At 50.0% G+C, this 22,831-nt stretch overlaps 2 protein-coding genes across 3 annotated transcripts in view; one reads left to right on the forward strand and one right to left on the reverse strand.

Moving 5' to 3' along the window:
* Positions 1–90: 90 nt before the first annotated feature.
* CA14 (carbonic anhydrase 14) lies at positions 91–6,797 on the reverse strand. Of its 2 annotated transcripts, none has more exons than XM_002715607.5 (11): positions 5,730–6,797; positions 3,998–4,018; positions 2,887–3,066; positions 2,415–2,557; positions 2,109–2,204; positions 1,866–1,932; positions 1,554–1,711; positions 1,342–1,462; positions 1,139–1,159; positions 976–1,060; positions 91–855 (listed from the first exon to the last, which is right to left on the reverse strand). In XM_002715607.5, the coding sequence occupies exons 1-11, from the start codon at positions 5,782–5,784 to the stop codon at positions 789–791; spliced, it is 1,014 nt and encodes a 337-aa protein (XP_002715653.2). In that variant the 5' UTR covers positions 5,785–6,797; the 3' UTR covers positions 91–788. The 2 variants fall into 2 exon arrangements, with proteins under 2 accessions (XP_002715653.2, XP_089156119.1); XM_089299993.1 differs by having other exon boundaries at positions 5,726–6,077.
* ANP32E (acidic nuclear phosphoprotein 32 family member E) overlaps positions 1,694–22,831 on the forward strand; it is a 41,471-nt gene continuing 20,333 nt past the window's right edge. Inside the window, exon 1 of the mRNA XM_089299997.1 lies at positions 1,694–1,804. The gene's annotated coding sequence lies outside the window, so the exon portion shown is untranslated. The remainder of the gene's footprint in view (positions 1,805–22,831) is intronic.

A 22,831-nucleotide genomic window follows, 5' to 3' on the forward strand; every position in this document is an offset into this window, starting at 1 on the left:
ATCCTTTGCCTGTGTCTGCCACCTAAGGACTTAAGGAACTCTCCTACCCTTAAGAGCCCCAAAGAATAGGCCAGAACTGAGGTCAAAAACTTTAATTTTTTAAGAAATTTTTATTTATCTGAAAGGCAGAGAGAGAGAGAGAGATATCCAGATTAAGATTGAGATCTTCCATCTGCTGGTTCACTCCCCAATGGCTGCAATGGCTGGGGCTGTTCCAGGCTGAGGCCAGGAGCCAGGAGCTTCTTTTAGGTCTCCCAAGTGCGTGCAGGGGCCCAAGCACTTGGGCCATCCTCTGCTGCTTTCCCAGACCATTAGCAAGGAGCCGGATTGGAAGTGGAGCAACTGGGACTTGAACCAGTGCCCATATGGGATGCTGGCATCGCAGGCGGCAGCTTAACCAGCTATGCCAAAATGCTGGCCCCTAAAACTTTAATTTCTAAATGAATTGAGAAAAAAAAAACAACCCTAATATCAACCCTTTTTCCTAAAGGACAATCCTGCAACACACCTGAGGAAAGGGACATAATAGTTGGGAGTGGGGGCTTTGGGCACATCCTCAACTTCTACAGCTGAACATCGTCTCATAGCCTGCCCTCTGCAAGTAGGAGTCTGGTCTGAAGGCTCCCCTGTCCTTTGAGTGAGAGCCTGGGTCCATGCCCCCTTGTCGAGGGTGTCCAGAAGAAGGAGGGGGGCTACTAACTACTCCTACAGTCTTTTCTGGCCAGTCCCCACACCCCATTTTAGAGGCTCCCTGATTGGCATGAGGGGAAGGCATCCGTGGGCCGAGTTTATGCCTCAGCCGTGGATCGGGCTGAGGTGAAGACCACACTCTTCCGGTTTCCCAGCCTCTTCTTCCTGCAAGGGGCAGTGATGGTTCATGGGATGACCATGTCTGGAGTGAGGCAGACTAAAGGTGGAATCGCGTGCTTTTCTGGAGAAAGGAGAGGGTTGAAGGAATGGAAAGGAGGACCTTACCTGATCTTTCTAACGATGAAATAAACAGCCAGCAGCAAACAGAGACAGCCAACCAGGATTCCCACTCCTATAGTCAGCATTTCGCCTGGGGAAGATAGGGGCAGGGGTGAGCCTAGGAGCCCTGCCCCCTGCGCCCTGCCACACCTGGGTGGGGCTGTCTTACCTGTGCTGTACAAGGATGCCGCTGTAAGGGAAGAAGACCTGGGTCAGAGGGACCTCAGACTGCCGCCCCGCCTGAGGGCACACTCTGCTTTTGTGCCTGAGCGCCTGGGGTCTGAGGAAGCCCGCTCCCCTCCCAGCCTTTTCCTCCCCTAGAGGCTCCCTAGTTGTTGCCGTTGAGGCCCTCCGTGACCCCTGCACAGTCACCTGGCATGAAAGAGGCCAAGACCACCCGCTGATTGAGAGGCTGCGGGGAGCGGAAGTTCTGGGCCAGGAGCTCAGAGGGCTCCTCCTCCGTGGAGAACAGGGCCTCCTGAAGTCTCTCCAGCTGGGGAGGAGAGCACAGGAGGTGTCACTTTGTGGGGAGCAGCAGGAGGGATCTGAAGTCACAGCCGGTCTCCCACCTCTCCACCACTCACCTGCTCTGCTGAGATCTGGGCCCTGCGGCTGAAGACTGTCCAGAGCACGCTCTGGTAGCAGGGGGGCGTGGTGAGTGAGCCATTGTACCGGAAGAAGTGCTCCAGCTGCGGGGGGAGCAGCTCTCCCACGTTGAAGGGAGGCACTGAGGTCTTCTGGCCTGGGGGGAAGAGGACAGCTCACTCACCCAGACACAGCTCACGCCTGCAGGGCCGCTGGCCCCAGCTCACTGCCGGCTTCTCAGGCCTCGCAGGTGAGGTTTTGGAAGTTTCTGTAAAATCTAGTCTCACTTCCCATATACCGGGAGGGCTCACCTTTATGTCTTATTTCATGCAAGTGCTGCAGAATGTGTTCATAAGCCGGATTCTCGGTGTCACCCGCCTGGAGGGGGAGGGAAGGGAGAGAGTATAGAATGGGTGGTTTCGGAGCGAGTCATTCGTGTGCTGAAGAAATGGTCAGAGTGGGTTCCTGTTTGCCGCTGGAGAGAGGCCAGCAGCGGAGAGCCTGAGGGCTGTGAGAAAGTGGAAGGAGACCTGGGAGGAACTGGCGCCACTGACCTCAATCAGGATGCCCAGGACAGCCAGGCCCTGCGGCCTCGGAGCCGCCTCACTCAAGCTCTCGTAGGAGTCAGAATCATAGTGGACGATGTGGAGCTGAGGGAAGGGAGAGGAAATGGAGTCACTTAAGGTTTCCCCACCTGCCTCGGAGGCCTTGGCCTTAGCCGCAGCCCCCACCCCCAGCGTGCCCTCTGTCTGTCCCACAGAGGTGGCCTTATCCCCCTAAGAGGACTTTTCCTTGTGTTCAAAGCCTTTGTTTCCCGAGGACCAACCACCGCTGAGTGCGGGCTTCCTGTTGCCTGGTACCTCTGCGGCTGCGGCTTCGCTGTTGATCTGGTGCTCGGACCCCCATGGGGACGCTTTCTGACCCCAGTGCAGGTGGAGCTGGGCAGCCACGTATTTTCCAGGAAGTCCACTCAGGTACAGTGTAGGGGGCAGAGAGAGTTGCACTGAGAGGGAGAGAGCAAGCTAGGATTGGTGGAGGAATATAACAAAGTCCCACCCCCGGGTTGCCACCACTTCTTGAGGGACTTGGCCCTCCTTTCTCATCTTCTACCCCCAAAAGCACCTGGTTCCATAAGCCAATGCTTTGCTAGTGTATCTCCGTCTTTCTCAACGAAGATCGAGTGCTCACCTACCCAAACTTGGCTGTAGACATGCATTCTCCCCTTGGCTGCAGGAGCCTGATCCTATTTTCATAGTCCCCAAATGGCTCCTTTCCCCCCGACTCCTAAGATTTGAGCTGGAGCCTAGAACTGCTTGGAGCCCGGGCTTTTACCTGTGTGGCCATTATTGTGCAGGTCCAAAGGCTCCGTGCCAGGCTGGTCATATCTGTGGGGCTGCAGAGCAGGCAACTCGGGGTCAAATGTCACACTGTCAGTCTGGATATCGATGGGGGACTGGGCATCACGTCCACACTCAGGGTAAGAGGCTGGCCAATGGTCCTGACCATGGGGGCCTGGTGGGAGTTACCACGGATGTTTGTCCTGCCCTCCAGCCCCTGCCACCCAGTTACGAGTCTGTGTGGAGGTACGATGCACTCCCTTCCACGCAGGCCTAGACCCCAGTTACGCCAGGCTGGCTAAGGTCGGAGTCCCTGCTGGACTTCATGCTATGCGTTCCCCTCACCTACCCAGAGACGGGGGTGATTCCCCATCTAGCCTGGCAAATGGGCGCAGCAGCTCTTAACCCACCTGTCGTTTGAGGACAAGGGAGCTGAATGAGGGGAAGAGGGCGTGGGCAGAAGCCTGAATTCTCAGAGAGGTGAGATTGGAGAGCAGAAGTAGGAAAATGGAGGGGGGGCAAAATGATCCCAGAGAAAGGGTCTCCTGGGGACCCCTCTGAAGTGAACCTGGGAGTCAGACATCCTGATTTTCCATCATTCACTTCTTGCTCTCACATTGAACCTTGCACTGAATCTGGAACTTGGTGAAATCATTAGAAGTTCAGAGGAATTGAATCCTGCCTCTCCCAAGGTCACAAACTCTCCCACCAGCTTCTTCCTCACCCCTGGCCTCAGGCGCTGTCCTAAGTTCAGGTGCAGGTTGTGGGTAAGAATCAGTAGGACAGAGAGAGCCAGAACTGACAGGCAAGCTCTGGCTCCTTTCCCCACCATCTCCCTCCCACTCCAGCTCCCTCACTCCCACATGGATTCACTGAGGACCTAACCAGCTTTTCTGCTGAATCAGGAGGTGTGGGATTTGATGATTAGAACAGGGTCTAGGAGACAGGGATGCACAGCCCAGGGAATGGGGCAGGGGGAAAGGTGGGAGCCTGGGTGAGGAGCCAAAGGAAACTTCCTCCCCACCCTCACAACAGGTGTTCTGCCCCACGGATCAGGCAGTCCTAGTGCAAGAGGGATGTCGGCAGGGCTGGAGTACTGCTCTCACCCTCATATGTCCAGTGGTGACCTGCAAGGCAAAGCAGTTTGGGTTAGAGCCAGTGCAGCCTGGGGCAGAGCCCTGTCCTCCACTCTCCCCTCCCTCGGGCACTCAGCTGTGCTCCACCTCCCTCTCTGCCCACTCTCCTCCCTCTGCTGCCCTGCCGTGCTTCCCAAAGGAAGCCCTGAAACTGGACACCTCGGTGGAAAGGTCGGGGGGCCTATTTAAAATCGCCAGCCAGGCCACGCTTGTGCTTGCTGAGTTAAAGGGGGAGGAGGAATGAAAAGAAAGAAAGCTCCGGGACTAAAATTAACCAGGATCCAAATGTGCAGGCGGCCCAGCCCTTAACTTTTCTCCAGCTCGTGCCAAATCAATCTAACCCTTAGAAGATTGGGGTGGGGTGGGCTGGCAGTGCCGGAGGAAGGTTTGTAGGAAAGGGACCAGAAAGAGGGTAGGGGAAAGAAGTTCAGAGCACGTGGGGTGCTTCTGAGTGGGGGGTGTTATTCTTTAGCCTTGGAGCACTGCATGAATCAAGGCAGTGAACTGGAAATTCATATTGCAATTCTTCCTTTCTGGTCTCAGGAGCAAAACTCTGCATCAGCAGCAGCCTCTGCTCCGTCTGTTCCCGTAGGGCCAGGGGAGGGCGGGAGTCAGGGCAGGGTCTACTCTAGGTTGAGGGTGGTGGGTGGGCACGCGCGGCCAGGCTGGCAAGGGCAGGATGAAAGTGAAGCATTGTGTGCGGAGAGGAGAGCTGCCAGCCGGGTCACATGCCAGGAGCTGGTGCGCCCTGTCTGTGGCTCAGAGGCAGGGGCTGCAGGTCCAGTCCCCTTCTAGGAGGAAAGGAAGGCTGGGCTGGAGGTGTCTGCCGCAGTATTCAAACTGCTAGAAACCCTCAGAAAAACTCTCCGTGCTTTTCTCTCCGTGCCCCTCCCCCCATCGCCTTACGTTTCGGAGACTTGTGAGACGTTTCGGATCGCAGGCGCGCTCCATCACTGGCACATTCCTGGCTTCCCAGCCCTAATGTATCAGCTCTGTGGGACACCCTACACCTTGCTTCTGTGAAGGTGCCTTCCCCTTCTGCACCCTAGACACCACCCCCACCCCACCCCCGTCACCCTGTTTTTCCAGCAGACCTCCATTGAACACCTACTGTGTGCTGTATCCTCACTAGGCACGTGAAACACAAAAGCGATGGCTAGGGGACCCCCACCCCCACCCCCACCCCCCGCGGGGACACTCCCGGAGCACCTCCGCCTGTTCTCCCAAGAATCCCCGCGCACCTCCTGGGCGCGCCTCGGACCCCTTCCCTTTGTAAACTGTAAAGGGCCAAGCACATGTTGACCGAGTGCAGCTGCTTTTAGGGACAAGCTGGAGTCACTCCACAAGGGCAGAGGGGGAGCTCCGGAGCTGGAGGGCGGGCTGGGAGCTGGGCAGGAGGTGTCCGGTGTGCTCCCCACATGCCCCCTGTGGCTTTTCACCCCTTTGCTCTTCTGCTCCCTGGCGGGAAGGAGCTCTGGAGAGAAGCCCCTCCACACCCTGCCCCCTGCTAGCTTGGCCCCACCCTCGGCAACAGCAGGGCTGTGAGGGCAAAGCGAAAAGAAGGGAAGCGATCTCCGTACCCTGAGTCCCTTGCTCCAGCCCCAGGCGTCCGTTTCCACCTCTCCTCCCCCATTAAGCACACTCGGTGACATGCGGACATCAGCACAGACCCCTGCCCCCCCCCACATCCACTCGTACCTACCCCCATCTGCAGCCAGGATCCAAATCACCTCTAACAGGAGGGCGAGGAACAGCATGGTATCCCAGAAAGGGCACAAGGGTCGGGGAGTTTGGGGACTAGAGGGCTGGGGCAGGCAGGGGTGGGGGAGGGAAAAATAAAAGGTGGGTGAGAGCGAGAGGAGAGAGGGAGGGAGGGAGAGAAAGTTCCTGGCGTTGAATGTATTGATCTCTTTTCCGCTTGCTGTCTCTGTGGGCTTCCAGGGGATCTGGTTTTTAGTAGGGTACTAAGAGTTTCTGAGTCCTGGGACAGATCTCTGGCTCTCTCTGCCCTCTTAATCTTCCTCTGCAGTCTCCACTCCACTTGCTGGCCAGCGACTTCACAATTGCCTCCCGCTTTTAAGGTGGCTCTGGACGGGTGTACGTGGGGAGGGGGGGTGCCCGGGCTGCTGGGGAACAGCTCCTTAAATAGCCGATTAGGCGTGCACGATGGCCCCGCTCGCTGGGAGCGCGGGCTTCACCGGAGCCCTGGCCCTGGCTCAGGAGCCCAGCTGGGGTGAGCTCTTCCTTCCTCTGCTGTTCACACGGACACTGCTCAGATGGGTGACCCCTAGAGCAAGCGGGGGCAAGGAGGGGAAACTGGGGCCCAACCCAGCCTCCTCCAAAGATCACTGTGTTCTCGTCCCCCCTCCCTGGTGGGTAAGGGATGGCTGGTGGGGACGTAGGCCCAATCTACTGCTGAATCTGAGCTACCCTGGAACAGCAAGAGTCCAGAGTCAGGAAATGAAGAACAGGAGTTGGGAACTCAGGGTGCAGGTAGGGGTGGGAAGTCAAGGACTAAAGCCTGGGCCCCGGCAGATCGGGACGAGAAGTGAGGCGAAGAGAACTTGTCTGTAGTGATGTCTTCCCCTGCGCCTGTCACCACCCCCTTCCCACGGTGAGGCCTGGGTCCACGTGCCTGTGTGGCTGGGGAGGGGGGGGGCGGGCTTGTTTGTTGTATAAAGCCCATTTGTGTGCCCAGCGGGGGAGGGGCTGCAGCAGCACCATGGAGAGACAGCGGCTCTAACTGCCAGGCCCAGCCACCTCCCTCCCCAGGGAGCCCAGATCTAGGGCGGCTTTTGTCACTGAAGAGGACACTGACCCCTGGCAGAGAGGCTGGGGTGGCAGGAGAGGCAGGAGACTGTGCAAACAATCACTCCCCCCCCAGGAAAAGGCGGGCTCCAGAGAAAAGGAGGGGAGGGACCAGAGAGAGACCATGTGATCCAGATGGGAGAGGGGCCCCGGGTCCTTCCTCCTGACAAAGGGTCTGGGCAGCACATATGGGGCTGAGGGAAGAAGCCTGCCACCGAGGAGCTGGGCCGGTGGAGCACAGAGGCCGCGCGTCTCAGGAATGCGGGCTGTGCATGCTCCCCCACGGGACTGGAAATCCCGATCGGAATGTACATCCTAAATCCCTCATTAGTGAATGTGAAACGCACAGATAATTTCGAGCACCACATTGGAACTTTTCCCTACCCTTCACCAGGGTCACCAGCCGGGCGGATGCACCCCCTTGATCTCCCTCTGCCCTGCCTTGCTCCTGCTGAGTAGCAGTAAATAGCCCAACAAAGGGAGCCAAATGAGCAGAATAATGCATGTGCTGGATCATCAGCTCCTGCAGACTTGCTGTCCCCTGTGATTGATCTGCAAAGCAAGGACTTTTGTGGATGTCATCTCTTGCTCTCTCTTTTTTTATTCTCTCATTGCCATCTAAATTAATTTTCCCGCTAAGGGAAAGTTATTAAGTTTTGAGGTCTCCCCAGGTCCCATGCATCCCGTCTGGGAAGAATAAAAGGTGCAAAGTGTAAATTAGACTTCCTAGGACTCAGGTCAAAGAGGAATGGAAGAACAGAAGGCAAACAGAGGTATCTTTCGTGTGGTCTGAAAGACAGAATGACCTTTGCCAGGACAGAGTTCCGCTGGAGAGACAGCCGCCCAAAGCAGGTGGCGGTCTTGCTTTGGTGCCACCTCCTGGCTCATCTATGAATTTTTAAATTTTAATTTAAAATGTTTTCATGTGTAATTCCTTCCGGGAAGCCGTTCACTGCTGGTGGGCTCTGCGATTTTGCCTACTCAATTGAACATTGCTTCTCAAAAATGTCTTAGCCCCAAACCAACACCTCCTGGTTCCTGAGTGGACAACAGCCCTGATTTCTAGGAGCGCGGGAGAAAGAGGCACGCACTGCCCTCCAGGGACTTGGCTGTGTTTTGAGCTTTGGCTTTACTGTGGGTATTTCTGTCGCGGCTTTCTGCTGTGCTTGCTGATTTGGAGTAAGTGTCAAGAGGATCCTTGTATGTTAAAAAAAAAAAAAAAAAGAAAGAAAGAAAGAAAGAAAAGGAAAGTGATTCCTCCCTCAGTCTCCCCCTTTTAGTCTTTATTCAAACTCCGGCACCTTTGTTTCAGTTCTGACTTCTCGGTCTCGAGCCCTTTAGAGTTGGCAGAAAGCCTACCAAAGCCAAGGCATTCCACTGCCCTGTGGCGCCATCTCCTGTCCTTGCAGATGCAGTGAAAAAGTCAGAAAATCATGTGTGGTGGCTTTTGTGTTTGTCTTTTCTTAGAAGGTCTTCACCTAGGCACTGAAATGGATTAGTCTAAAAGACATCCTAGGAACCCGCAGAGTTAGTGTGGTAGGGTGCGGGAGTTCCATACGGGAGACAGACAGAGAACACGAATGGTTGCACAGGAACTTGTTCAAGCTGTCCTCGCAGCAATTAACGGGGAAGAAGCAGTGAGCAGACAGAATTAGATGGAATTAGATTTCCTAGAAGAGCAAGCAACCCTCTGTTATGAAGTAATGCAGACTCAGAGATTATTTGGTAGGTAATCACATTATCGCGTACTTGCCTTCTGATCTGTACTGCAGTCCATTGTTCAAAAATTAAAGCCACGGTAGTTTGGGGAAGGAGGAGGTCCCAACTCTTTGGATCATTTTCTTAGTTTTTCATGTACATTGCATGACTGATGCTGTCCAAGAACCTTGCAGAGAGAGGACAGACAAAAGTCTGTGGTCTGGAATATTCTAACTCGTTTCATTAAAAAGAAGTAATTTTAGGGTATGTGTGTGTGTATGTGTTGGGTTTAGCGTTTAAGACACTGTTTAAAGTGCCTGTGACCCATATTGGAGTGTCTGGGTTTGCATCCTGGCTCAGCTGTGCTCCCAGTCTCCAACTTCCTGCTAATGCGGACAGTGGGGGACTGTGGCGAGGGCTCATGTAGTTAGCTCGTTGCCACCACTGAGAGACCTGGATTTAGTCCCCAGGATGGCACTGTTGTGGCACTTAGAGAGTGAACCAGCAGCAGATGGGCGCTCTTGCTGTCTGTCTATAATTTTGAGTTATGCATTGATTCCATGAGCAGGACAGTGCCTGGTATGTAATATTTGTTGACTGAATGAGTAAGTCTCGTCACTGGAACATTGATTCACTATCTTTTTGCCTCTGGTGTTTCACAGCATTTTGGACCAGAGAGCCCTTAGGCATCATTGCAACCCCCGTAGAGACTGAGTTTTGAGGGACTTAAAGATTCAGCCATGGTTGTCACATAGCTGTTAGGTTAAACCAGAGAAAGGGCACAAGTTTTCCGTGGGCTTTGTCCAACATCACTGGTTCTCAAACATCAGTGTGCAACAGAAGGACAGTGGAAGCTTATTAAAATACAATTTCTGGGCCTCACCCCCATAATTCCTGAATCTGTACATCTTGGGGATGTCCAGAGATTTGCATTTCTAACAGGTGCCGGGCCGATACCAGTGCTGATGTTCCTGGACTGAGGGACCACGGTGAGAACCAACACCTGTTATACCACCTGGAGAAGCCGAGGCAGGAAGGAGTGTGCCGTCCTTGGAGAAATCTCAGCCATCTGGAACCACCCTTTGCAGTCATCTTTTTCTTTGAGGTTTGCAACCATTCCTCCAGTAGTTTACAAACAGATATCAGGTACTTCTAGGTGTCAGGTTCATTGCCATGTCCTACAAGTACAAACAGGAGTAACTTGGCAGTCTCTCAGGGGCTGTAGATACCTTAGATCCATTTCTAGAATGCAATGGTGAGAAGTTCTAAATGGTGGTAGAGCAAAGTGTTTGGTGATCCAAGGTGGAGGAGGCAGAACAATTGGGCTATTAGCTGTCTCCCCAGATGGTGGGAACACAGGGCAGGTTAACCAGGTCCTATAGTTACAGGTAAGAATAGAACCATTACCGCTCCGAGGCAGTCACACCCATGCTTCATCATCTCTCAGAGCAACACCAAAGGACAGATTTGGTCAAAGCAGGATTCTCCTTCATATGTTCATTGAACTACTTCCCCTGGAAGGAAGGAGGGAAGCCATCAGAGCCCTTGAATTGTAACTGCTCCATCTGCTCTGGTGGCAACCATCTTACCATGCCTGTCTTTCCCCTTCCTTCTTGTTCTCTGCGGTTCATCTACCAACCTAAGCAAACAATATTGACATTTCTACCATTTCCCTTCACTGGTGAGAAACTTGCATTCATGAGAATTTTTTCACTGATTCTGGAGGAAATGGGATAGGAATCCGAGGATGACCTAGCATAATCTGGTGATGGCTAGCTTATTGCTGGTTTAGATCACCCCTCAAGTCAGAAGTCCATTCTCAGATAAGATTGTGACAACTTACTGGAATTTCTTTTAAAATGTGTGGTCAAAGAACTTGCTGTATTTTCACTGATAACTTACTTGCTTTTAAAATAACAGTTCGTTTTTCAGAAGGATGTGAGTCTTGAAAGGAGTCATATAGAAATATTATTAGAACAAAAAAATTCCAGCTCAGCTTGACCCCTGATTCAGTGTGTTAGGATACTTAAAAAACAAAACCCAAAACCTTTCAAGTCAATGAAAGCTATTTTTGGCTCTGGCTGTTACTGCTTCAGTTAATTCCCTGTAGTGATTTGGGAGACATTGCTCTAAGGAGGAAATCCAAACACAAAACCAGTAATGTGTCTAAACTTAGAGTTATTTCTAAGTCAACATCTGAGTTTTTATTTATTTATTTATTTTCTTTCTTTCTTTCTTTTTTGAAGACAGACAGACAGACAGACACACACACACACAGATACAGATAGAGAATCTTTCATTCACTGGTTCACTCCACAAATGCTCACAACAGCCAGGGTTGGGCCAGATCAAAGGCAAGAGGCCTGATCTCAATCTTGGTTTCTCACATGGGTGGCAGGGACCCAAGTACTTGAGCCATCCTCTGTTGCCTTCCTGGAAGTGCATTCGTGGGAAGCTGGAATTGGAAGTGGACCCAGGGACTCCAGTTTGGGATGTGGGCATCTTAACCACTGTATTTGCAAAGGAGCAATGCAGTTACGATTATTCTTTTATTTGAGAGGCAGAGAGAGAGACCACAGGAGCACATTCCTATCTCCCCAAATGCTGCAATGGCCGGAGCTGGGCTGGGGCTGAAGGCAAGGGCTGGAATACAGTCCAGGTCTCCCACGTGGGGGGCAGGAGCCCAGTTATTTGGCACTTATTAATGAGTTCATAGAGCCTTCATTCTCTTTATTTTTCTACCATCCAACATGCTTATGTCATGAATTAGATGCCTTTTATTTAAGTAGTATCATTATAGGTTTGTTATAAAGTCAAGCACATTAGAAATAATTGATTTTTCTCTCTCTCAAAAAAAAAAAAAATTACTTGTAATTAGTTCCAGAATGATAGAATGATAGAGAACATCAGATCTTGACAATGGTTTGTCACTTTTTCTCTTAATTATTATTTTAAAATTATATAAGTAATGCCTGATTAGGAAAAATGGAAGTTACAAGAATCAAAAAAGAAACAAAAATAGCATCTCTTAAAAAATTCTCCAGTGGGTTGGGCCTCTGCCTGTGGTGCTGGCATCCCACATGGGCTCCAGTTCATGCCTGGCTGCTCCACTTCTGCTCCAGCTCCCTGCTAATGTCCTGGAAAAGCAGTGGAAGGTGACCCAAGTTTTTGGGCCCTTGCAACCACATGGGAGACCCAGAAGAAGCTCTTGGCTCCTGGCTTCGGATCTGCCCAGCTCCGGCCTTTGTGGCCGTTTGGGGAGTGAACTAGTGGATGGAAGACCTTTCTCTCTGTTTCTCCCTCTATCTGTAATTCTGCCTCTCAAATAAATGTCTTTAAAAAATAAAAATAAAAAAATTCTCATAATTAGAGATAATCACTGTTAACATCTGACCTTATAAAATTTTCTCTATGAAGCCACATATCATTACATATTTTGTGTATATATTTATATATACGTAGTATTTTAAAAAAGATTTATTTATTTGAAAGGCAGAGTTATAGAGAGGCAGAGAGAGAGAGGTCTTCCATCCGCTGGTTCACTCCCCAGATGGCCACAGTGCCAGAGCTGCATCGATCTGAAGCCAGGAGCCAGGAGATTCTTCTGGGTCTCCCACACGGATGCAGGTGCCCAAGGACTTGGGCCATCTTGTACTGCTTTCCCAGGCCATAGCAGAGAGCTGGAGGAAATAGAGCAGCTGGGACTCCAACTGGCACCCATATGGGATGCCGGCACTGCAAGTGGTGGCTTTACCTATTACATCATAGCGCCAGCCCCTATATGTATTATTTTTTATAAAAATGGGATTATTGTATATGCATAATTGGCCTATAACTTGTTTTTAAGCACTCTCTTGTGAATATTCTTCTATGTCAATAAATCTATATCCATGTCATTAATTTAATGATAAAATGGTTTTGTATAGGAATAACCTAATGTTTTTATTTTTTTTTTTTACTTTTTTTAAAGATTTATTTTATTTATTAGAAAGACAGAGTTACAGAGAGAGGTAGAGACAAAGAGAGGTCTTCCATCCACTGGCTCACTCCCCAGATAGCCGCAACGGTGGGAGCTGAGCTGATCCGAAGCCAGGAGCCAGGAGCCAGGAGCCAGGAGCCAGGAGCTTCTTGCTGGTTTCCCACATGGGTGCAGGGGCTCAAGGACTTGGACCATCTTCTACTGCTTTCCCAGGCCACAGCAGAGAGCTGGATTGGAAGAGGAGCAGCCGGGACTAGAACCGGTGCCCATATGGGATGCTAGTGCTTCAGGCCAGGGCTTTAACCCACTGGGCCACAGTACTGGCCCCTAACCTAATATTTTAACCAATCCTTTGCATATGGGCTGTGGTTTTCAATTTTTGCATGTGACAAACATTACTTAAGTTAGACTATCCTTCTTCATACACTTGTCCAGTTAATTCCTAGAAGTCGAATTGCAAGAGGGGGCACACTTTTTAAAAGGACTTTTGACTATGAAAAATTTTAAACTCATTTTCTTAAAAGCCAGGATGATGTTCTAGTTTAGTTATATACAGTAAGATGCACCCTGTTTAGTGAACAGTTCTGAGTGTTGACAAATGCCCAGTGGTATTGTTGCCGACCCCAGGTTCTTTAGCTCACTTGCAAACAGAAATTGACAGGAGGCCCAAATGCAACCTGGGCAAGATTTATCTGGGGCTTCCGCTCCCACTCCAGGGAGGAAGCCGGGTGGGAAGAGGCCAACAGGCCAGGCGCTGAATACTTGCTGTGATGGGGTGGGGCAGGTGTGGTGCATTCTCCTCAGCACTTGGGCACTTTGTTCTGCACCCGACCTTCAGTGTTCTCCCTCCCCCTCTCCCGCCCAGCACACAACTCTTAGGCTGGCTAGGCTGGCTGCAGCCAGGTGCTTTTGTGTGTGTGTGTGTGCACACAACATTCTCAAAATGGTGGTGTTGCTCACTACCGCCCCCTCCCCCCCCCCCCCCGCCCCCCAGGCAGGTCGCATATCCCTCACTCTGGGCAATGCAGAAGTCCCTGGCTGGGGAGCAGTGGCTGTTTCGCGCCCAGGATCCCGCAGTTCCTCGCTCCTGATCCACTTGGAGCTCGTCCCTAGCCTGTCTCGCCTGCCATCAGCAGCAGCAGGTGGGACAGTTTCATCACCCCTGCCCCCTCCACGATTCCCTCGGGCCAACTTTTCTTCGCACATGCGTCGTTGGGTAACTGCTGTATTGATCTATTTCCTCACAGTGAAATGTCGCCTTTCTCAGAATGTCTTGTGTGTGAAATTACAAAGTACGTAGCCTTTTGAGTCTGCCTTCCCTCATGTAGCCGTCATTCACATTGTGTACCAGGAAATTGCTCCTTTCTGTTGCTGAGTTTGTCTGTTGTTTATCCATTTCCCAGCCGAGGAACATGTGGGTTACCTCTAGTTTGTGCAACCACTATAAACATTTGAGTACAGGTGTTGGAGTGGACAAACGTTTTTATTGTTCTAGAGTGAATACCCAGGAGTGGAAGTGAACACCTAGTGCTGCCATTTACAGTAGGTGCGCGTTTAACTGTAAGAGACTACCAAACTGCTTTCCACGGGTTTTGTACTGTTTTTTATCCCCACCAGCAATGTGTGAGCGCCTCAGTTACTCCTTGTCTTTGTCAGCATTTGAGACTGTCAGTCCAAAAAAATAACCATTCTAATAGGCATGTAGTGGCATCTCAGTTTGGTTTTAATTTAGGACATGAATATTTTTAGGGCTTTTGCTATATTTATTGTCATATTGCTGTGCATAACGTTTATATCCCTCCAATGGTATATATACAAGTTGTCACTCTTTTCTTCTTGTTTAAAATTTATTTGGAAGACAGAGATAGAGAGAGAGAGAGAGAGAGAGAGAGAGAGAGATTACCCATCTCTGGATTCACTCCCCAAATGTGTAATAGTCAATGCTGGGTCAGGTTGAAGTCAGGAGCTGGGAACTCAATCCGAATCTCCCACGTGGGTGGCAGGGACACAAGTACTTGAACCTGTTACCTCTCAGGGTGCACAGTAGCAGGAAGCTGGAACTGGGAGCAGAGTCAGGACTTAAACCCAGGCATTCTAGCATAGATGCAGGCATCCCACGCTGCTGCTTTTCTTTTTTCTTTTTTTTTTTTTTAAAGACAGACCATATCTAAGCAAACTTATTTCCTTTTTTTAAATAAAAATTTTATTTATTTATTTATTTATTTATTTGACAGGTAGAGTTAAAGACAGTGAGAGAGACAGACAGAAAGGTCTTCCTTCCGTTGGTTCACTCCCCAATTGGCCGCTGCAGCTGGCGCTGCGCCGATCCGAAGCCAGGAGCCAGGTGCTTCTCCTGGTCTCCCATGCCAGTGCTGGCGCCCAAGCACTTGGGCCATCCTCCACTGCCCTCCCAGGCCACAGCAGAGAGCTGGACTGGAAGAGGAGCAACCGGGACTAGAACCTGGCACCCATATGGGATGCCGGCACCACAGGCGGAGGAGTAACCAAGTGAGCCACGGCGCCAGCCCCTGTTTCCTTTTTTCTTGAAACATAGCTGGATAATTTTTTGAGCGTGTGTTACTGCTGTGAGTACTTTTTTTTTTTTAAAGATTTATTTATTTATTTGAAAGGAAGAGTTACAAAGAGGCAGAGGCAGAGGCAGAGGCAGAGAGAGGTCTTCCATCTGCTAGTTCACTCCCCAAATAGCCACAATGGCAGGAGCTGGGCCATCTGAAGCCAGGAGCCAGGAGCTTCTTCCTGGTCTCCCATGTGGGTTCAGGGGTCCAAGCACTTGGGCCATCTTCCACTGCTTTCCCAGGCCATACCAGAGAGCTGGATCGAAGTGAAGGAGCTGGGTCTCGAACCAGCGCCCATATGGGATTCTGGCACTGCAGGCGGTGACTTTACCGTCTATGCCACAGTCTAATGCCCCCCAAGCAGTGCTTAAGTGCTGTACAAAACTGTGTGGCACATATTCAACTCTTCGATTACTAAGATTTTGTTTTTGATGTTTTGTGGAAACAGTTGAGTTAATTAAGCTGAGGTTAAGTGGAATTTAAAAATATAGCCTTGGGGTGGCTGTTGTGGTACAATGGGATAAGCTGCTGCTTGGGGTGTTCATATCCCCCATTAGAGGGCTTGGGGTGTAGTCCTAGCTCCTTTGCATGCGATCCAGCTTCCTGCTAATGTGCCTGGGAGGCAGCAGGTGATGGCTCAAGTGCTTGGATTCCTGCCACCCATATGGAAGATTCAGAAGAGTTCCAAACTCCTGGCTTCTGCCTGGCTCTATCCCAACTGTTGTGGTCCTCTGGAGAAGTGAACCAGCAAATGGAAGGTCTTTTTCTCTCTTCTCTTCCTCTCTCTCTCTGTCACTCTGCCTTTCAAATAAGTAGAAGAAACTTGAAAAAAAAAAAAAAAAGTGAGGCATGTAGGAGGTGTCTATATAGATCATTTAATTTATATATAATATATATAATCATGTCTTCTGGAAACTTGTTTGCTGATGGACTGCACAATGAGGCGCTCAAGTAGGTATGTGGCAGTTTCCTACCTTTTGTCAATGTCTCTGAGCTTGTGTCTTAGCTGGTCATTTTTCCAGGGAGGAAATGCCTAATTTTTTTTTTTTTGCCTGAACTTATACCCAAATGTAAGAGAAATGAAGAAGGGAAAAGCGTAGATTTTGGGGAAGAAATGGCTGTCTTTGTTTGAGTAAGAATTTTGACTTTTTGGATCTGTTTTCATTGCCTGTAACTTGGTCTTAGTTATGTCTGGTGTCTCTGAGTGTAAGGTAACTGTGTTTTGACTTTCAGAAGTAGGGAAGTAGGTTTAACTGTTCTAATACAACCTGCAACCAATCTTCTGTCTGAGCCCTCTCCTCGCCTTCAACTTCAAGGGCTTTTAGTGTCTCCAAATTCAGAATCTTTTTCAGTTCTAAAGCGTCAGTTTGTACTTTAACCTCCTGCAGAAGGCTTCAATTTTCTCCTCTCTTTTAAGACAATTACTTCTAGTCTATTAGGATTTCTGAAGGGGACCTCAATACTGGCATTCCTTGTTTGGTCAAGAGTCCTGAACATATTGATAAAGAAAGCTATAAGTTGGGGCCAGTGCTATAGCATAGTGGGTAAACCTGCCGCTTGCAGTGCCAGCCTCCCATATGGGCACCGGTTCACATCCCGGCTGCTCAACCTCTGATCCAGCTCTCTGCTATGGCCTGGGAAAGCAGTAGAAGATGGCCCAAGCCCTTGGGCCCCTGCACCTGTGTGGGAGACCCAGAAGACACTCCTGGAAACTTGGCTTCGGATTGGCTCAGCTCTGGCTGTTGCGGCCATGTGGGGAGTGAACCACTGGATAGAAGACCTCTCTCTCTCTCTGCCTCTCCCTCTCTGTAATTCTGCCTTTCAAATAAATAACTAAATCTTAAAAAAAATAATAAAGCCAAAAATAAAGATGGAAGTTAACATGCGGCCTTTCTCAGTGGTGGCTGGCAGGCTGGAAGCTGCAGCTTAGCATGAGTGATGAGTGTCGCTGGGCCTGCTGACCGTTCCTCAGAGGCCGGTGAGCTGGCCCGGGGTGGCTCCTGCGATGGAGCAGTGCTGGGCAGCTCCCCTCCCAAGAGCCAGGAGGATGGAGCTGAGTGGAACAGTGCTCTTAGAGCAGGTGAATCCGTGGTGAGAGAGGCCCAGGCACACTACCTGAGCTCCCTTTGCTGGAAGGAAACCATCACCAGTGAAGAAGCATTTCTCCCATCCACCTGCTAACCGGGCCTGACCCTGCTTAGCTTCCCAGATCAGATGAGATCGGGCACGTTCAGGGTGCTGTAGCTATAGACTATGAAGAAGCATTTCTGAGCTACTCTGCTCATCAGAACTATAGATCCCAACATTGTATTGTGCTTTTTTTTTTTTTTAAAGATTGATTTATGTATTTGAAAGGTAGAGTTATAGAAAGAGAGAGAGAGATCGTCTATCTGCTGGTTCACTCTCCAAATGGCTGCCAATGGCCAGGACTGGGCCATGTGGGCTCATTTTATCATCCATTTTCATTTTGTAAGGTTAGAAAGAAATGAAGGCAAATATGTATATTAAATTATCAATGCTTAACCAGAACTCTCAAATTGTCTTTTTTTTTTTTTTTTTTAGAGTAACCTTGTTGAGGCCAGTGCTGTGTTGCAGTAGGTTAATCTGCAGTGTGCGATTCAAGTCTCAGATGCCTCACTTCTTTTTTTTTTGTTTTGTTTTTTGACAGGCAGAGTTAGACAGTGAGAGAGACAGAGAGAAAGGTCTTCCTTTCCTGTTGGTTCACCCTCCAATGGCCGCCGCAGCTGGCGCACCTCAGTTGATCTGAAACCAGGAGCCAGGTGCTTCTCCTGGTCTCCCATGGGGTGCAGGGCCCAAGGACTTGGGCCATCCTCCACTGCACTCCTGGGCCACAGCAGAGAGCTGGATTGGAAGAGGAGCTACCTGGACAGAATCTGGCGCCCCAACCAGGACTAGAACCTGGAATGCTGGCGCCGCAGGTGGAGGATTAGCCTATTGAGCCACGGCGCCAGCGAGAGAGTCTTTCATCCGCTGATTTACTCCCCAATTGGCCGAAATGGCTGGAGCTATGCTGATCCGAAACCAGGAGCCAGGAGCTTTTTCCAGGTCTCCCACACGGGTGCAGGAGCCCAAGGACTAGGGTTATCTCCTACTGCTTTCCCAGGCAGAGAGCTGGATCTGAAGAGGAGCAGCTGGGACTAGAGGACTGGAAGATGACCCAAGTGCTTGAGCCCCTGCATCCGCATGGGAGACTGGGAAGAAGCTCCTGGCTCCAGGCTTTGGATCGGGGAGTGAACGAACGGAAGGAAGACCTTTCTCTCTGTTTCTCTCTCTCACTGTCTATAACTCTACCTGTCAAATAAAAATAATAATAATTAAACAAAAACTAGTGTGCAAGTCTTAGCAAACTCAGAAAGATCAACCTAGAATTTAAAAATTGTATGGATATTCCACAGGATTTGGTTTCACACATAGTAATCAAAAGTTAACTTTAGGCTGTCGCCGTGGCTCACTTGGCTAATCCTCCGCCTGTGGCGCCGGCACCCTGGGTTCTAGTCCCTGTTGGGGCGCCGGATTCTGTCCTGATTGCCCCTCTTCCAAGTCAGCTCTCTGCTGTGGCCCGGGAGTGCAGTGGAGGATGGCCCAAGTGCTTGGGCCCTGCACCCGCATGGGAGACCAGGAGGAAGCACCTGGCTCCTGGCTTCGGATTGGCACAGTGCGTTGGCCGTGTCGGCCACTTGGGGGGTGAACCAACGGGAAAGGAAGACCTTTCTCTCTGTCTCTCTCTCTCTCACTGTCTAACTCTGCCTGTCAAAAAAAAAAAAAAAGTTTACTTTAGCAATATGTTGGCTTCCCTCCTCACCATTTACCGACAATCTTTACAGAGAAGAGGATCACAAATAAAAGAATGGGATTGGAAAAAATGTGGAAAATGTAGGGTAGTTCAATCATTTTATAGCTTTCATGGTGCCAGTCAAAACTTTTTCACAAAAATATCTGATAAATATTTGCAACTAAGGATTAATAGAATTAGCACATTTACTTAGTTATTCAGATTCAGGAATTTTTGTGTCTTGGCAGGGGTCATAAGATCAAATAATGGGCCGGCGCTGCGGCTCACTAGGCTAATCCTCCGCCTAGCGGCGCCGGCACACCGGGTTCTAGTCCCGGTCAGGGCGCCGGATTCTGTCCCGGTTGCCCCTCTTCCAGGCCAGCTCTCTGCTGTGGCCAGGGAGTGCAGTGGAGGATGGCCCAGGTGCTTGGGCCCTGCACCCCATGGGAGACCAGGAAAAGCACCTGGCTCCTGGCTCCTGCCATTGGATCAGCGCGGTGCGCTGGCCGCAGCGCGCCGGCCGCGGCGGCCATTGGAGGGTGAACCAACGGCAAAGGAAGACCTTTCTCTCTGTCTCTCTCTCTCACTGTCCACTCTGCCTGTCCAAAAAAAAAAAAAAAAAAAAAAAAAAAAATCAAATAATGGTGGCATTTTGAGCACCAGTAGGGAGTAACATTTTGTGCACCCACAAATCAAGCAGGATTATAATGGGCATGGGCACCTTTGGAAAAGCTTTGAGCTTTTGAACTTTGAGTAGAGGAACTGGATTTGAGATTCATTTTCATAAATTACTAATTGCAGGACCTTGGGTATACTCCTAGTTATATATTGCTGCTATATTTAGCTATATATTGCTAACAAGCCACCTCAAAACTGAGTAGCTTCAAACAAAAACCATGCCTCATTTACTCGAGAGTCTGGGATTTGAGCAGGATGTGATGTGGCATCATCTGTCTCTAGTCCACGTGGTATTGGCTTCTGGGTTCCTTAGGAAGGAGACTCTGAGATGGAAATATCATCCAGGATATTTATTGTTGGGGAATATTGGAATCAATATCTGTGGAAGGCAGGAGAGAGAAGTAGGATCAAGCAGAGAGCTTGAAAGAGCTGAATGGCAAAGCATTCTTTTTTTTTTTCTTAGTAAGACTTATTTATTTGAAAGGCAGAGTAAAACAAAAAGAGAAGGAGAGACAGAAGCGATATCTTCCATCTGCTGGATCTTTCCCTAGATGGCCGTAATGGCTGGGGTTAGGCAAGGCCAAAGGCAGGAGCCAGGAGCTTCCTCTGCGTCTTCCATGTAGGTGCAGGAACCCAAGCACTTGGGCCATCTTCTGCTGCTTTTCCCAGGTGCATTAGCAAGGAGCTAGATCGGAAGTGGGGTAGCCAGGACAGGAACCGGTGCCCACATGGGATATTGGAACTGCAGGGGGAGGCTTAACCTGCTATGCCACAGCACTGGCCCCACAATGCAGTCTCTCTTTTTTTTAAGATTTATTTATTTATTTGAAATCAGAGTTACATGGGGCGGGGAGGGGGGGAAGAAGGAGGGAGGGAGAGAGAGAGAGAGAGTGAGCGAGGTCTTCCATCCTCTGTCTCACTCTCCAATTGGCTGCAATGGCCAGAGCTTGGCCGATCTGAAGCCAGGAGCCAGGAGCCTCTTCCGGGTCTCCCACAGCGGTGCAGAGGCCCAAGCACTTGGGCCATCTTCTACTGCTTTCCCAGGCCATAGCAGAGAGCTGGATCGGAAGTAGAGCAGTCAGGACTCAAACTGGCATCCATGTGGGATGCTGGCACTGCACGAGGCGGCTTTACCTGCTATGCCACAGCACCGGCCCCCCCATAATGCAGTCTTAACCAAGGTTTTGGCCGACCCCATGGAGTGCTCTGGGGCTGGGATGACCTTCAAAGTTTGTCTTGACAAAAGTGTAGGCTGGGCCTTTACACCTTTATGTTGAGCAGTCATTGGATGTGAGCTTACCTGGAAGGAGGTATAGTTTACAGCAAGGCTGTTTTCTTCAGGGAGGCAATCTCCTACAAGGGCTGTCAGCTAAGACTCACCTTCTGGCACTATCTCCAGCTGCTAGGGAATAAGTCCCATACTCCTATCCGGGCAGTACACCCCGGTGTCCTCCACAGCCTTGATGGGATCTCCGGCTTAGCAGAGGGACTTAGCCATCTTGTAAGAACTTGGCCGAGAGGAAGCTGGGGGAGTGATTTCCCCAACTTCTCTCCTCTTGGCCTCTCGTTTCCTACCAGGAAAAAACCTGGGAAGCCACAGGACTTGATGCAGTGCATATGGGCTTTGGACTACTGGGTAGAGAAGGGCAAAGAGTGGATCTAGAGGGGCAAACAAGATACTCAGCAGAGAAAGTGAGCTTAGTTGTTTGATGATATCCTGATGCACGCTTCTTATTGGTGGATTAAACAAGTCTTCTAAACCACCTTGTCACTCATTCTGCTCCTTTATCATCTCCCTCTTGATTAGCCTCACCGTGGAAGCCTTGCCTAATTACTTCATCTTCAAACACATTCTGGTTTATGAGTTTGGCTTTTCTCCTGACTGTAGGTAACTCCCATCCCTTCATTTTAATTCCATACATCTATATACTGGTGTGGGAATTTTTTCCTCATGCAACCTCTTTCCAGACGCTCTATTTCTGGGCACCTGAACCTAGCCCTGTTGGGGCTGTCTCCTCCCTCAGCCTCTTATTTATCCTGGCTTCCTCCTTAAGACTGAAAAGAGGTGGTGGGGCCGGTGCAGTGGCGCAGTGGGTTAAAGCCCTGGCCTGAAGCGCCGGCATCCCCTATGCAGATATGACATGGTATCAGGATGGGGATGAGGGGTCTGGGGAAGAAGGCCTGCTTGGCTGGATCCCTGTCTAGGCAACTGTGGTGAGCTTTCTGCAGCCACTACTCAAGGGGAAAACGAATTCATGGCCTTTCCTCATGTTCATTCTGTCTGCTGTGTTCCACTACGGAAGCCCTGTCATTTAGTCCCAGGAACCATCTAGTTCATGTCTTTTTTTTTTTTTTTTAAATGTTTATTTGTTTATTTGAAAGTCAGAGTTACAGAGAGAGAGAGAGAGAGAGAGAGAGAGAGAGAGAGAGAGAGATCTTCCATCTGTTGGTTCACTACTCAGATGGCCACAACAGCAGAAGCCGGAAGCCAGGAAGGAGCTTCTTCCGGGTCTCCCACATGGATGGCAGAGGCCCAACACTTGGGCATCTCCCGCTGCTTTCCCAGGCCATTAGCAGGGAGCTGGATCAGAAGCGGAGCAGTGTGTCGGCTTTGCCGGCTACACCACAACACTGGCCTCTATTTTATTTCTTCTTTGGCTTCTATACATTCTGCCTTCTCTACCTACTCCTTGGTTTCCCTGAGTACTTTGGGAGACAATGCCTCTCCTCTGTTTTCTCCTCAACACTGTTTTGCTCTCCTCCATCTAATGGTATTACTATATACATTCCCTATGGACCTTTTTTCCACTATCACTTGTAAGTAGATAGATGCCTCCCAAATCCAAATCTCTGTCCCTGAGGCGCATTTGGATTTCGCTCCAGAACCGGCAGCTGCAGGTGAGATTAGAACTCAGGGTGCATCCCCAGGTTGGTACTAAGCCGTACATCTGTACATCTTCCTTGTTAGCTGTTTCTGTTTTTTTGTTTGTTTGTTTGTTTTGTTTAAATAAAACTGTGAAGGGAGTAGACTTGATTCTGTTCCCAAGTCTCACATCTTTTTTTTTTTTTTTTTTTTTTTTTTAAGATTTATTTATTTGAAAGTCAGAGTTACACAGAGGGATAAGGAGAGGCAGAGAGAGAGAGGTCTTCCATCCGCTGGTTCACTGCCCAGTTGGCCGCAATGCTGGAGCTGTGCCGATCCGAAGCCAGGAGCCAGGAGCTTCTTCCCAGTCTCCCACGTGGGTACGGGGGCCCAAGGGTTTGGGCCATCT

The sequence above is a fragment of the Oryctolagus cuniculus genome, chromosome 7, assembly GCF_051225735.1.
Source record: "Oryctolagus cuniculus isolate XC-2025 breed Fujian yellow rabbit chromosome 7, ASM5122573v1, whole genome shotgun sequence".
NCBI lineage: Eukaryota > Metazoa > Chordata > Mammalia > Lagomorpha > Leporidae > Oryctolagus > Oryctolagus cuniculus.